Below are 14386 nucleotides of genomic sequence, written 5' to 3'. Positions count from 1 at the left end.
TGACCTCTGCAGGGCTGGCTTTGAGAAGGCCTCCCTAGGAGATGAAGAGATGAAGCTGTTCCACACCACGTTCTTGATTCCCATCAGGTGTGACTTTAGGTGTACAGGAATGTCTAATACTAAATCCTCCCAGAACCAAAGAGTGCCTAGATAAAGGTAGATCCCTGGCAACTAAAAGATAATTTGGTGAGGACCAAATATCCAAAATAAAGAGTCAGAGAAACCACAAGGCTTGTTCTAGTAACCCTAGGTATAATTCTGTTAATTAGGCAGGAAAGGATATCTTTCTACTTAGGAATTAAATGACTTAATCTCCTAAGGACTTAAGAGACTTTAAAACACAGTGATTAGGATTTATAAAACCATTAAGCCAGGCACCAGTGGCTCACACCTGTAATCCTAGCTACTCAGGAGGCAGAGGTCTGAGGATCATGGTTCAAAACCAATCTGTGAGATTCTTTTTTTTTAATTGTGAAAATACTGTACAGAGGGGTTACAGTTACATGGGCAAGATAATGAGTACATTTCTTATCAAGCATTGTAGCCTCCTCCCAATCTGTGAGATTCTTATCTCTAATTAACTACTGAAAACCTGGAAATGGAGCTGTGGCTCAAATAGTAGGGTGCTGGCCTTGAACACAAAAGCTTAGGGGCAGCTTAGGGGCCCTGAGTGCAGTCCTCAGAACCAGCACAAACAGCCTTTGGGGCTGAAAGGAACCGTCTTAGAATCAGACTCTTTTGTTTCCCTGAAGGGGGCTTTGGCACCTGGCTCTGGGGGGCTCTGTTTCCCTGAGGGGGGCTTTGGCACCTGGCTCTGGGGGGCTTTGTTGGAGACTGCCTCAGCACAGGCAAGAGATCACTTAGCAAAGACCTGATTGGCTCACCAGAAACGTGTGGTGCTGTCTGAGAAATCCTTTCCACCTAGTATCCCAACACTTGAGCACTGTGTTACGTCTATGCGGGTTTTTTCAGTCTCCCTTCCAACCACAGTGGTCTATCTTGCCCTGGATATGTTTTTTTCCCACCAGGAAAGTCCATGCCTCTTCGGTGCCAACATTCCACACCTAGGCTGCTCTCTCTGGTTACCTTGTTTCTGTGTCAGTTACTTTTATCATCACTGAGACCAGACAGCTGACAGAAACAGCATAGAAGGTTCTTTGGCCCATGGTTTCCCGGGGTTCAGGCCATAGTCACTCAACTCCACATTTCTGGGCCCTTGGTGAGGCAGAACGTTGTGGCGGCAGCAGGAATGTGGAGCAGAATGCTGTACTTGGGGTAGAAGGGAAGCAAAGAGCCAGGACGGTATGTGAGAAAGAACCAGGCAAGAGACTGACTTAGGGCACATCTCTACCTCCTGTTGGGACCCCTTGAGGACTGATCTACGGAGTGGGGTAGACCCCTTACGGTCTGATCTCTAGAAACACCCCACAAACATGCCTAAAGGGCTGCTCGCTAACCTAGGCATCTCAGTCCAAACTGCCATTGAGATTAAATACCACAGCTTCTCCGTCTCCTCCTCATTGTTATTGTTATTTTTGTTATTATTTATTTAATACTGGGACTTGAACACAGAGTCTTCTGCTTACTAGAAGGTGCTCTGCCATTTGAGGCCCTCAGCCCTTTTTTGGTGTTGTTGTTGGTCGTGGGGCCTGAACTCTGGGCCTGAGTGCTGTCCCTCAGCTCTTCAGCTCAAGGCTAGCACTCTACCACTTGAGCCACAGTGCCACTTTGGCTTTTTCTGCTTATGTGGTGCTGAGGAATTGAACCCAGGGCCACAGGCATGTGAGGCAAGCACTCTACCACTGAGTTACCTTCCCAGCCCAAACTCAGCCCTTTTTTATTGGTGTTTTTCAGATAAAGTTCTGTGTTTTTGCCCAGGCCAGCCTTCCTCGCCTCCTTGAGAGTTTGGGATTACAGACCAATGCCACCATGCCCAGCTTATTTTGAGATAGTCTTGCTGATGACTTTTTGCTTGCCTCAATCTGCAGTCCTCCTTGTTTCTACCTTCTAAGTACCTCAGTTTGTAGCAGTGTACCACCATCATCAGTCTCCATTTTTTTTGGCCATCATAAATAGTGTTAAAATGAGCATATGCTTTTCATTCCTGGCTATTGAGATAAAGTTCCAGAAGAAGCACTGGATCTGAATGGGGTGTTTTTATACCACCTATATTTCAATAAATCTCTAAAATGGCAGTCAGTGGTCCTTTCATTCAGGAAGACAGGTGTGTACATTATTTTCTGTGGAAGACAGAGGCCTCATACATAACTTGTTGTAATTATGGCTTAGTCAGACAGACAGCATTTAAGAGACCATTCTGACAAAGGAAAGGGTGACAGTGGCCTCCCTGATGTATTTTCTTTGGCAGTACAGAGTGAGCATCCTGGCACTTCTGGGTGTGCCTGTGCATGTGCCCCAGGGGAGGGGACCTCCATGCCCGGGGGAGGGGTCCACAGAAGGCTGGAGACAGGAGCACCTTGCACTGTCTTGTCCTCTACAGCACAGCCCAGGCTCTTCTCTAAAACACCTGCTGTGCTACTTAATTCCAACATTGCTTCTACTCTTTGCTAATCTGCTCTGAATGACAGGAGAGCTGCATGTGGCCTCTATGGTCCCTGCCGAGCCCCTGCATCACAGCTCAAGATGGGTGGGCTCCGGGATGGGGCTGGGCAAAGTGGTTTTGCCTCAGGAATATCTGCTTTGTCTCCAGCAATACCCGCCGGGCGGCAGAAGTCTGGATGGATGAATATAAAAACTTCTATTATGCAGCTGTGCCTTCGGCCCGCAATGTGCCCTATGGAAAGTAAGTAGCACCTAGAGATTTCATGATGGCAGAGGAGATGGACAGGTGGGGCCTCTGTTCAGGGCCCATGAGGCCCCATTGGGGTAGGAAAGCCAGATAGTCCCAGCCATACCTCTTGCCCTGTCCCAGCCACATTGGCTGATGTTGAGGTCTAGTGTGGGGCCATCCATTCCTGAGTGTAAAGCAGTCTTGTTTCCCTGGTGTAGTATTCAGAGCAGACTGGAGCTGAGGAAGAAGCTGAGCTGCAAGCCTTTTAAGTGGTATCTGGAGAATGTCTACCCAGAACTGAGGTAAGTCCTGGGGCCTGGGTTTTACCTTGAGAAAGATGGCGGGAGAGGCCCCAGGGAGATCACGCTGCAAGCAGGGACGTCTTGGAAGCAAGGCTCTGGGGAGAGTTTGTCCCACCCCAGGGAGATCACGTCACAAGGAAATCATGCTGCAGGCAAGACACCTTAGAAGCCAAGCTCCGGGGGGGCTGGGAAGGTGGCTCAGTGGTAGAGCGCTTGCCTTGCATGCATGAGGCCCTGCGTTTGATTCCTCAGCACCACATAAGCAAAAAGAAAAAAAAAGCCGGAAGTGGTGCTGTGGCTCAAGTGGTAGAGCGCTAGCCTTGAGCTGAAGAGCTGAGGGACAGCGCCCAGGCCCAGAGTTCAGGCCCCACAACCAGACCCCCCCCCCCCAAAAAAAAAGCCAGTCTCCGGGGAGAGTTTGTCTGTCCCCCTCTCACCATCCCCTCCCCCCCCCCCCCATGCCCCTGCCTCTGCAAGTAAGCTTCGCAACAGCCCCTGCTTTCTCCTCCAGAGGCATCCTGACTCGGTGAAGGCCTAGAAGAGGCCCAAGGCAACCCCTGGTTTCAGCCTGGCCCCCTTCTTCAGAGATGAGCTAGTGAGACCCAGGGCTTTGTATCCTGGTGAGCAGCCCCAGCTTCTCTGAGCACATGTGTCAAAGTGCCCCAGTGTCTGCTTCCTAAACGAGTGTAGGGACAAGAGAAAGCGGTCCTGTTGCTTCCGCTTCACTTCAGTACGCAAGGTGCTGCTGTCCCCTGTGGCCTCGGGTGACACAGCCCCATAGGACTCAGAGAAAGGACCAGCCTCCCTCCCACAGGCCAGTTTTCAATGGCAGAGGCCACTGATGGCAGGTGTATCAGACCATTTCCCTGTGAGCTGTCAGGAGCTCCACAGACAGGGACACCTGAGCATTGTCTTCTTAAAGAGGTGATGTTGCTCAAGATGCATTGTACTCATACACTGACATGTTGAATTGTTACCCTTTGTACAACGACTTAAAGTTAATAAATACAATTAAATAAAAATTTAAAAAGCACCCGTCCGTGCTTGTGCTCTGGTGGCCATTCCTTATTCAGATATTCCTAGAGCATTTATGATAGCAGGCACATCAGCACAGTGAAAGGATCAGTGTTCTGGTGGCAACTTCTGAGCCCTGACACTAATCTGTGGGTTTGGCAGGGCAGCCTCAGTGTGGCCACTCCTTCCTCCGCTCTTCAGTGCTATCTCCCTGCTTTCCCAGCAAGGTGGTCAACAGGTGGTCCAGGCCCAGGCTCTCTCCTGTGAGGTGTGAGCAGGTGGTCCAGGCCCAGGCTCTCTCCTGTGAGATGTGAGCAGGAGGTCCAGGTCCAGGCTCTCTCCTTTGAAGTGTGAGCAGGTGGTCCAGGCCCAGCCTCTCTCCTGTGAGGTGTGAGCAGGAGGTCCAGGTCCAGGCTCTCTCCTGTGAGGTGTGAGCAGGAGGTCCAGGTCCAAGCTCTCTCCTTTGAAGTGTGAGCAGGTGGTCCAGGTCCAGGCTCTCTCCTGTGAGGTGTGAGCAGGAGGTCCAGGTCCAAGCTCTCTCCTTTGAAGTGTGAGCAGGTGGTCCAGGTCCAGGCTCTCTCCTGTGAGGTGTGAGCAGGTGGTCCAGGCCTAGGCTCTCTCCTGGACCCCTCTACCAGGAGTGGTGGCATTCAAAGGCCCTGGTTATTTCCATCCAAATGATGAGCACTGGGCCACAGCCCCACAGTGGCTTCTACTTTGTTGTTGCTGTCATGTGACTTGATGAGTAACAAGCATGATAAGTGACAGGAAACGTCTGCTGTGGTGGGCTGGCACTGAACCTATGCTTTGAAGATCACACCTCCGCATTCAGCAGCCTGTCCACTGTGCAGGCTGGGGAGGTCTGCTTCCTGCTTTCACATGTCTGATAATTACCCCTCTTCACTTGTGAGCCAGACCCTGGGGCCTTCAGGAGCTATTTCTGGACTACTTGGAGCCGACCCAAGTAGTAGATTCTACACAGCAAAGTAGGTTGTGGAGAGTGACCCTTCCTTGGATGACCCAGAGCCGAGGACTGCCCACAGCCGGGGCCCACTCAGGGTTGGGCTGACACCTGGTCATTCCACAGCCAAGGACTCTCTTGTGTCTCACCTTTGCCTTTTGGGCCACAGACAGCCACACAGAACTCTACTGGATGAAGGGAGGTCAAGGCCAACAGTCCTGACTGTGCTGAGTGGATTTTTAAATGATGTCCAACAACCAATGGCTTTCCTTCCCAGTAATACAGAATGAGAATGTCCCCCACTCAAAATTATTTTTCAGGGAAGAGAGGACTGGTTGGTCCTGGTGCTTGAACCCAGGGCCTGGGCGCTGTCCCTGAGCTTTTTATTTATTTATTTATTTTTTGCTCAAGACTAGAGTTCTACTACTTGAGCTACAGCATCACTTCCAGCTTTTTGGTGTTCACTGGAGATAAGAAACTTATGGACTTTCCTGCCCAGGCTGGCTTTGAACTGCAATCCTCAGATCTCAACTTCCCGAGGAGCTAGGATTACAGGCGTGAACCATGGGTACATGGTTCCACTGAGAATCCTACAGCCAATCCAGAAGCTAGGACATGAGGTTCTTGCTGCCTGGGAGAGGTCAGAGGTCGGATGGGGCTGCCAACCATGGCTGAGTGGGGCTTTGTTGGTTTTCAGGGTTCCAGATCATCAGGATATCGCCTTTGGGGCCTTGCAGCAGGGAACCAACTGCCTAGACACTTTGGGACACTTCGCAGATGGAGTGGTTGGAATTTACGAGTGTCACAATGCTGGGGGAAACCAGGTGGGTTTGTAATAAGCTTATACCGCATGGCTAGAGAGGCTGGGAGGGGTAAGTGGATGGAGCTAGCCAGTCCTGCAGCCATCAGGGTCCTCTCTTGAGGCACCTAACGCTGGCCACACTTGTCTCCTGTGCCCTGTCCTGTGACAGTGCTCAGACACCGGTCCCCTGTGCTGTGTCCTGTCTCAGTACCGTTCCGTGGACTGTAGGACTGTTCTAGGCCTGTGCTGATCTCCACAGCACCCCCGGCCATGTGTCACTGTGAGAGGTATTACCAGAGGGCATTCATTTTATTGAATATCACTGAATTTGAACGAAAACCGCCACATGTGCTTGGTGGCTGGCGCCCCAGGCGCACACCCTGCTGAGCCTGGAGGGGACCTGGAGGTGAAGATGGGGCCGTCGCCTGGCTGTGACCCTGGCCCTGCACTGATGGGACAGTTGGGGCAGTGCCCTGAGGACGGGAGGCAGGAGGGCACGAGCTCTGTCCAGCTGTGGCAGAGCCTCAGCAATGCATAGGAAAGAAGAAAATTAAGTCTGCGCTTTTTTAGAGCAGCAGCTCACAAAAGCATTTGCTAAATATTTATAAACCATATTTTCCAAGTTGAGAGCCTCGCGGGACGGTCGCACTGGCACGGCAGCTCTGTGGTTTGCATACCCAAATTACATTTTCTGGAATTCAGTATATCTGCCTTAAAATAACAAAAAATGTGGAAGCAAAAAGGTCAAAGCTATTTGAATGTGGCCTCCCCTTGCTGGCTGCAGAGCTCCAAAATCTGACACTGGCTGAGATATCCACCCACACCCTGGCACGGCCCACTGTCCCTAGCTCCCTGTGGTTCCCCACGGCCCAGCCAGGTGCCCTCGGGCCCGGAGCGTGAGCATCCCTGAACTCAGTGCTGTCCTGGCCCACCTTATTCCAAGAGCCCTGTGCACAGGGCCTCGGCCCTGTACCCAGCACGTTGGAAACACAGCCTCTCTGTGTTCAAGCTTGTCTGAGACTCCAGGCAGCTCACAACCCAGTTCTGATACCTCATGTAATTAGTACAGTGACACATCCAGGCTGTCACCTACACTGACCAGCTACCGTGGACTGGCCACCCACGTCTGCCTTCCCCGGTCATTTGAAGAATTTACTTGTTGACAGCTGGTTGTTGGGGGAGGGGGGACAGGGAGCAGGAGGTTATGGAGTCTTGCTGCCATCTCTCCTTAGAACCTTGACCTTCTCAGACTTCTCAAATTCCTCTGACCTTTGCTCCCTCCACCCCCAGCCTTCCTCCTGTACCCTCTACGCTCTGTGACCTCCACCCCTTCCTCTTTCCCCTGTCCCTCTGCTCCTCTGCCCCTCAGCCTCCTCTAGGCCCCCTGTCCTCTGCCTCTCCTCTGTGCCCCTGCAGAGGAAGGTGGGAGATGAAAGCCTGGCCAGTCCCTCCCGTCAGCACGGCAGCCATTCCTGCCTTCAGTTCCCAGATGGTTTGTGAGTGCCAGCAGGCCACTGCGGCACTCGGGAGGACCAACACCACACGTCTCGCTCCCACCTCCAGTGAGCTGTTTGCAGTCTTTACACATTCGCTCCACATCACAAAGCTGTTTCTAAACCAGACCTTCGAAGGACACCTTCTGCACATAGGAGTGAAGCAGCAGGCCTCACTGCCCGCTGCCTGGCTGGAGCCATACTGAGCCATAGACGAGCCCATGGGGTTCTTGAGCTTACTAGAGTATTTCATGTTGATCTGGGCAGCCAAGGCCCGCCAGGCCCTGTCCACTGGTCAGTCTAGTGTCCAATCCTGGTGAAGGCCCACCAGGCTCTGTCCAGTGGTTATCAGCCCAGTGTCCAGCCCTGTGAAGGCCCGCCTTGTGTTGTAGTGAGCCTGAGGCTAGAAGAGCACTCTGGTTCCAAGTTGGCCCACAGTTCCCGGCATACTTCCCAGCATGCCCCTCCTTTCCTCTGGGGCCCTAAAATAAGGCACTAGTATCTCCTGCTCTGTTGAGTCCCACCCTCTGACTGTGCCCTGTGTTCTAGGAGTGGGCCTTGACGAAGGAGAAGTCAGTGAAACACATGGACTTGTGCCTGACTGTGGTGGACCGGGTGCCTGGCTCCCTCATCAGACTGCAGGGCTGCCGAGAGAATGACGGCAGACAGGTGCGGCTGGGGCCCTGGGCTGGGAGCAGCCCCATCCTGTGGGTGGGAAGATCTGGTGTCCACTCAGGCATGGGGTGCTGATCCCCTGGGCCCTGGTGTCCATTTGTGCCAGGGGCAGTGCCCATCCAGGTTCCTGTGGCGTCAATCTCGGCCTGCACCCATGTGTCTGCTGGTTCATGCTTGAATACCCACTCCTGCCTGTTAGGCCTGAGGTCTTGTTGATTTTCCCAACTATGTCCTCATTCTCTGCTGGCTTGGAGTATACCATGTACCTTAGAAACCGGTTCCATCTGATGTATTCCCTGCTGGAAACTCGGCAGCACCGGTTTTGTAGCCCTGGGGAGAGAGCTGGCATCAGGAGCAAACAAAAGTCCGGCCTGGGCCCACAGTGCGCCTGGTGTGTGGTGCTGTCCCCTGTCTTCCTGCAGCCTCTCCTTGAACAGGGAGACCACCAGGGTAAAACCTAGCTTAAAATAGATTTTACAAAGTGGGAGGCTGAGGCCCAGCGCCAACTCACTGGGGAGCGGGGGACTGAGGTCAGGAATTGTCACAGAAATGCTTACAGAGGAAGTGGCGCTGTGGCTCAAGTGGTAGAGTGCTCGCCTTGAGCTGAAGAGCACGGGGACAGCGCCCAGGCCCAGAATTCAGGCCCCACGACCAACGGAAAAAAAAAAATGCTTGCAGAGTCCCTTTCATTGGTGTGTGCTGGCACCCCGCCTTCCCTGCTCTGCAGAACCCCAGCCTATCTTGGTGGGAGTCAGGGCATATCTCCAGGGCTCTGTTCCCTGCCTCAAAAATGATAAAATAGGCCCAATCTACCCCAGAGAACAAGATGATGCCTGTTAGACAAGGGAAGACCACTGTCCCTGCCCCCGATGTCCAGGACCCAGCCAGGCCCGCACTGCAGGGGCCTGACATCTTGTCCCCCACCCCCACCCCAGGTGACGGGCCTTCATGCAGAGGGATGGCCAAGGGCTGCTTTCAGTGGTCTTTGTGGCTGTTTGTAACCGTGTCTGTTTTGATCATTTATCTGAAGAGTGATGGGACTATTCCTGCTCTAGTCAGCATTCCTGGAGGCACGCCAGGCCCTGCAGGCTTTGGGAGGGGCTATAAGCCCCCGCCTCTGTTAGCAGGATGCTGATCCAGATTCACTAGGCTATCTAATGTAACAACAGACATCCCAGGCTAAGGGTCTCTGCACACTCGGTGTTGATAAGTGACAGGCAGGGTCCCCACCAAGCCCTGCTCGGCGGCCCAGAGCGCCAGGTAGCCTCTGCACTGCCTGCCTTGACAGTGGAGGAAGGCTGCCATTGTGTGGGACTCCCTGAATGGGAGGGGCAGATGAGGAGAGGACAGGGACAGGGGGACCGCCTCTTCCATCTCACCATTGGCCATTGCTCCTGGTATGTAAGTGGCAGGGTGGGGGAGAGAGTGTGGCTGTTGTGGGGGGGGCAGCTGCCCTGCCCCCTGTCCCTGCCCCCCCACCCCCATGAGAGTCTCCTGTCCTCTTGGACAGCTGTGCTGTCTGCCAGCTGGGCTTTCAGGATTCCTGGCATGTCTAGGGTTTGTGTTGTTTGCATTTGCAGCATCGGAAGGGTGAGAAAATGTAATTCCACGGTGTCAGGAGGATTTGCAGAAATGTAAGAAGAAGCTTTAGTGCACAAGGTGTAAAAAATTAATTAGAGCCACAGTCTCCATTAACGCAGGGAGAGCCCTGGGGAGAAAAAAGCTGTATCGCTTAAAGGAAAATAAGTATTTTCTAAATGCTTGGACAGTGGGGCCCAGATTTCCTCCAGGCTACAGGCTTTGCTTCCTAGCCTGCTGGGCTGGTCAGCTGGCAGCTGGTGGTTGTGGCCTGGTTCTAGTGCCCTGACTTAGCAGGAGTGTTACAGATTGTACCCCATGTGGAGGTGCGGCACAGCGCTGACATTTCTTGGCCTCTCTGTGCAGTGGCAGTCACTGGCAGTGGCTGGGCTGGGTCCCCACCCAGGCCTGTGGTGCCAGCAGAGGAGACAGTGTAGAGATGGGATCCTTAGCACTCTCTTCTTTCACGAGCCTGACACAGTTGTGCTGCTCCTTCATGCCTAAAGCCCTGTGGGGACAGGGAGTTGCCAAGCAGGCTGCCACCCACAGCCAGCGCTTCCCTGGGGAAAGCTGTCTCATCAGCCGCCCTCTGACAGTGGAGGGGCTTGTGATCGTCAAGGAGTCGGCACCCAGGCCCCTGGACCAGGATGAGGGTACACCCAGAACGAGGTGGGCACACCTCTTCCCTCCTCAGCCGCGTGGCGGGCTTGCTGGATCTGTGCAGACATAGCCCCTCGGGAGTCAGATCTGTCAGCTTTGAAGAAAACTGGGCCTCGGGGCTGGGAAGGTGGCTCAGTGGTAGAGCACTTGCCTTGCATGCTCGAGGCCCTGGGTTCGATTCCTCAGCACCACATAAGCAAAAAGCCAGAAGTGGCGCTGTGGCTCAAGTGGTAGAGCACTAGCCTTGAGCTGAAGAGCTGAGGGACAGCGCCCAGGCCCAGAGTTCAGGCCCCACGACCGGACCCAAAAAAAAACAAAACTGGGCCTTGCCCTGGGCCTGGCTGGCCTGTGCCCTCCCCAGACCTCTCCCTGGGCCTGGCTGGCCCTTTCACCCTCCCCAGGCCTCTCCATGGGCCTCTGAGGGCCTGGCCCGCACCCCCTCCGGGCCTCACCCTGGATATCTTGGTCCTGCGCTCCCTCTCAGACCTCACTTTTGTCTTGCAGAAGTGGGAACAGATTGAGGGTAACTCAAAGCTTCGGCACGTGGGCAGCAATTTGTGTCTGGACAGCCGGGCGGCCAAGAGCGGGGGCCTGCGTGTGGAGGTGTGTGGACCCGCCCTCTCGCAGCAGTGGAAGTTCTCGCTCAACCTGCAGCAGTAGGAGCCCAGAGATGCCACCGTCCTCCTGCTCCTTGGCCCCGTCTGGTGATCACATCATGGGTTATGGTTCTTCAACTTTCTGCGAAACTATATACCTCAGTGTTCCATCCTGGTCTGAAAGTTGAAGGACGCACGTGAGGTGTGGGCTGTGCTGACCCTGACCGTGTGGTGAGACAGAAGGCCGGTTCGTCCAGCTCGGTGCAGCAGCCCCCAGGCTGCGCCCTGCCCCCACCCAGCCCGCTTCCTGCCGGCCCTCCCCGCCAGGTGGGAGGAAGGGAGGGCCCGACGGGCGCCTCAGCCAGAACCCTTGAAACCTCTGAATCATGTGTGAACTAGGTGTGACTTGCACCTGTGACCCAGCACGGGGGAAACTGAGGCAGGGGGATTTTGAGTTCACAAGCAGCCTGGGATACACATCCAGACCCGTCTTATAAAAGAAAATCATGTCATGTGGTTCCCACAAACCCACCCCTGCCGTTTGTAGGTGTCCTTGTCCCTCCCTGAGCCCGTGGGCCCAGCCACCCTCGTGTCCCTCCCCTCCCCTACTGATGTGCTTGCCGTGTTTGGACATGAACTTCCCCGAGGTGGGGCATCAGATACGAAGCAGAACACGCTCATGTAGGGTTCATCCCCTAGGGTTCCCATGGGCCTCCGTCCTGTGAACCCCGCAGCGCAAGCCTGTGACAGCGTGCAGCCAGGGCGCTAGCTCTCCTGAGGCCAGGCTGCCCTTGTTCCCGCCCAAGGCCTTGACGCTGCCCATGGCGTCTCCACTGCCCTTCCTGTGGGAGTTGTGGCTTTGTGGAATCTGTAAACCTGGATGGGTTATTTATTTGGGCAAGTTTTGCTTTGGGTTGTTTTATAATTAATATTATTGTTCAGTTTCTTTTCTTTAAAAGAAAGAAAGCCAACCCACAGCTCGTACTGTGAGCCCCAGCGCTTCCCCCCAAACGACGGAGCCCCACCCGGTGCCTGTGCCATTAGGCAGCAGCCAAACCCGACCTGTGGGCAGTCTGACCCATACGGTTGGGTGTGGGAGCTGAGCATGGGTGATGGGCCCCTCAGCCTGCTAGGGACTCCGTGTGGTGTCAACCTCACACCACCCACAGGGCTATGGTTCTGCATGAGTCAGGCACTTGGTGAGGATAGACAGGAGCTGCGGCATGGGGTCATGTGAACACCCCAGTGTTACGGGAAGAGGTGCCGGAGGTCTGCCACGAGGTGCTACGAGCATCACCGCGCACCCCTTGGGCCCCTGTGAGCACAGAGGCCCCACACTGTGGCTCACAGGGGCCTGCTGTGGTAGGAAGGGAGCTCTGCTAACCATCCTTCCCACTGCAGGAGTCCACGTCCACCCCATGGCTGCAGGTCCTCAGCCGAGGCGTGGCAGGTGTCCCCTCTCTCCTTCCTCACCCTCCCAAACAACTAGATGAGCATAGACAGGGCAGCTACGTGCCGCTCTGGCTGCACATGTCCACCCTGCGGGGTGGCCCTGAGGGAGGCCACTCACAGGCACTGGGCTGGGTCTCTGCTGTGAGCAAGTCCAGCCGTTCAGCCCTTCGCCTGCACACTTCTGTGTTAGGAAAAGACACAGATGCAAAACAAGACACAGACGCAGCTGTTCAATCAGTGTGTCACAGGACCTGCGCCGTGCCTCCCCTGCCCGCCTGGGTGATCAGCTGGCCACTGGCGTGCCCCCCAGCCCTGAGCTGTGGGCAGCTCAGCGGAGGCTGGCTGGGCGGCTGGTGGGCCGTGTTTACATGACGCAGAGTGCCAAAGTGACTGACCGTGCTTGCGTTGTCTATCGTCACCCGGGCCGTCCCACCCTCCCTCTCCTGTTTGTAAAACTGCAGACTGCCTGGGCCCTCCGGGCAGGCGGCCAAGGCGTTCGTCTCTGTGGGGTCCTCGTGTCTCCCTAAAACCGAAAGGATGGTGTCTTGCATATGTTTTGCAGATTTAAAATATAGTTTGGTAATTTTTTTTCCAGTTGATTTTTAAAAAGAACTGCTGTACAGAGCTTGTACTTTGTCCATTTTATAGATGGAAACCATCCTTGAAATTGTTTAACTTAAATAAAGAGAAGATACTTTATAGATACTGCTGTTGGTGGCCACTACGGTCTCCTCATCCAAGGTGGGGGGCTTGGTTGGGAACTGTGTGCGTCTGGACCAGCTCAATTGCCTTGACCACATGCTGTCCACGCTCTGGCCACTCTGTCCACGCTGACCACGCTGTCCACACTCTGACCATGCTCTGTCCACACTCTGACCACACTGTCCACACTCTGACCACTCTGTCCATGCTGACCATGCTGTCCACACTCTGACCATGCTCTGTCCACACTCTGACCATGCTGTCCATACTCTGACCATGCTCTGTCCACATTGACCACACTCTCCACACTCTGACCACACACTGACCACGCTCTGTCCACACTCTGACCATGCTCTGTCCACACCCTGACCACACTCTGACCACACTGTCAACTCTGACCGTGCTGTCAACACTCTGACCATGCTCTGTCCACACTCTGACCATGCTCTGTCCACACTCTGACCATACTCTGTCCATGCTGTCCACACTCTGACCATGCTCTGACCACGCTGTCCACTCTGACCATGTTGTCCACATTCTGACCATACTTTGTCCATGCTGTCCACACTCTGACTATGCTGACCGCACTCTGTCTACACTCTGACCACTCTGTCCACATCCTGACCATGCTCTGTCCACACCCAGATCATGCTGTCCAATAACAGTGAAGCTATTCACTGCTTTTCTTACCATGCCCTTCTGCTGTTCCCTCTCCTTTGTGGGAAGGATCACCTGTGGAGTGGCCAGGCATGACAGGCTTGCAGCCCTGGTGGACATGGGTGGGGAGCGTCACCCTGCCTTCTGCTCACCCATACCCTGGGCTCCAGCCGGAAGCCTCATGTCTGTCATTCCTATGTTATTTAAAGTGAAGGGCTGGGGACACGAGGCTGTGCAGAGCCCTGGTTCCCTCCCCAGCGCTGCTGCAGTGAGCACATCCCCAGCCTGCGGCTGGTTCCCGGGAGAGTCACGGAATCCCTCATCCCTCCCATACCCCACGGCATATCAATAAGGCGCTTGGATTGAGATGGAGCCAGTAAAAGGATCTTTTGGTGAGTGTCAGAACCTTCTGGACACCACGCAGTGTGTGCCTTCTCATTATCGGAGACACTAAGTATTGACTTGCCCAGTCTGAGGGGCAGGGCTACTTGTGGCTCAGAAATGTCCCCGATGCCCGGGACTGTAGCTCCTGCTGGGAGTGTTGCCACTCAGGGCGGTGGAGAGCGGCTGGGGTGCCATAGACACCGGTGCCGGCCCTCAGTCTGGATGAGAACCTGGCAGGTCTCGCTGACCAGGCCTGGTAGGGTCCCTGCTTCAGAGTGTGATGGGAGAGGGGCATTGAAGGCTGAGAGGCCCAGCCTCA

The 14386-nt window shown here is 54.5% G+C and overlaps 1 protein-coding gene across 1 annotated transcript in view; it reads left to right on the top strand.

Annotated features, from left to right (window-relative positions):
- Positions 1 to 13029, top strand: part of Galnt2 (polypeptide N-acetylgalactosaminyltransferase 2) — a 133199-nt gene extending 120170 nt beyond the window's left edge. Inside the window, exons 12-16 of the mRNA XM_042686169.1 lie at positions 2711 to 2803; positions 3010 to 3093; positions 5766 to 5892; positions 7913 to 8032; positions 10781 to 13029. Of these exons, the coding sequence (XP_042542103.1) occupies positions 2711 to 2803; positions 3010 to 3093; positions 5766 to 5892; positions 7913 to 8032; positions 10781 to 10936 (580 nt within the window). The 3' untranslated portion in view covers positions 10937 to 13029. The remainder of the gene's footprint in view (positions 1 to 2710; positions 2804 to 3009; positions 3094 to 5765; positions 5893 to 7912; positions 8033 to 10780) is intronic.
- Positions 13030 to 14386: the final 1357 nt, after the last annotated feature.

The sequence above is a fragment of the Dipodomys spectabilis genome, unplaced genomic scaffold (assembly GCF_019054845.1).
Source record: "Dipodomys spectabilis isolate Male_0828 unplaced genomic scaffold, ASM1905484v1 ptg000096l, whole genome shotgun sequence".
Taxonomy (NCBI): Eukaryota; Metazoa; Chordata; class Mammalia; order Rodentia; family Heteromyidae; genus Dipodomys; species Dipodomys spectabilis.
This window is presented reverse-complemented; position numbering and strand designations above follow the sequence as displayed.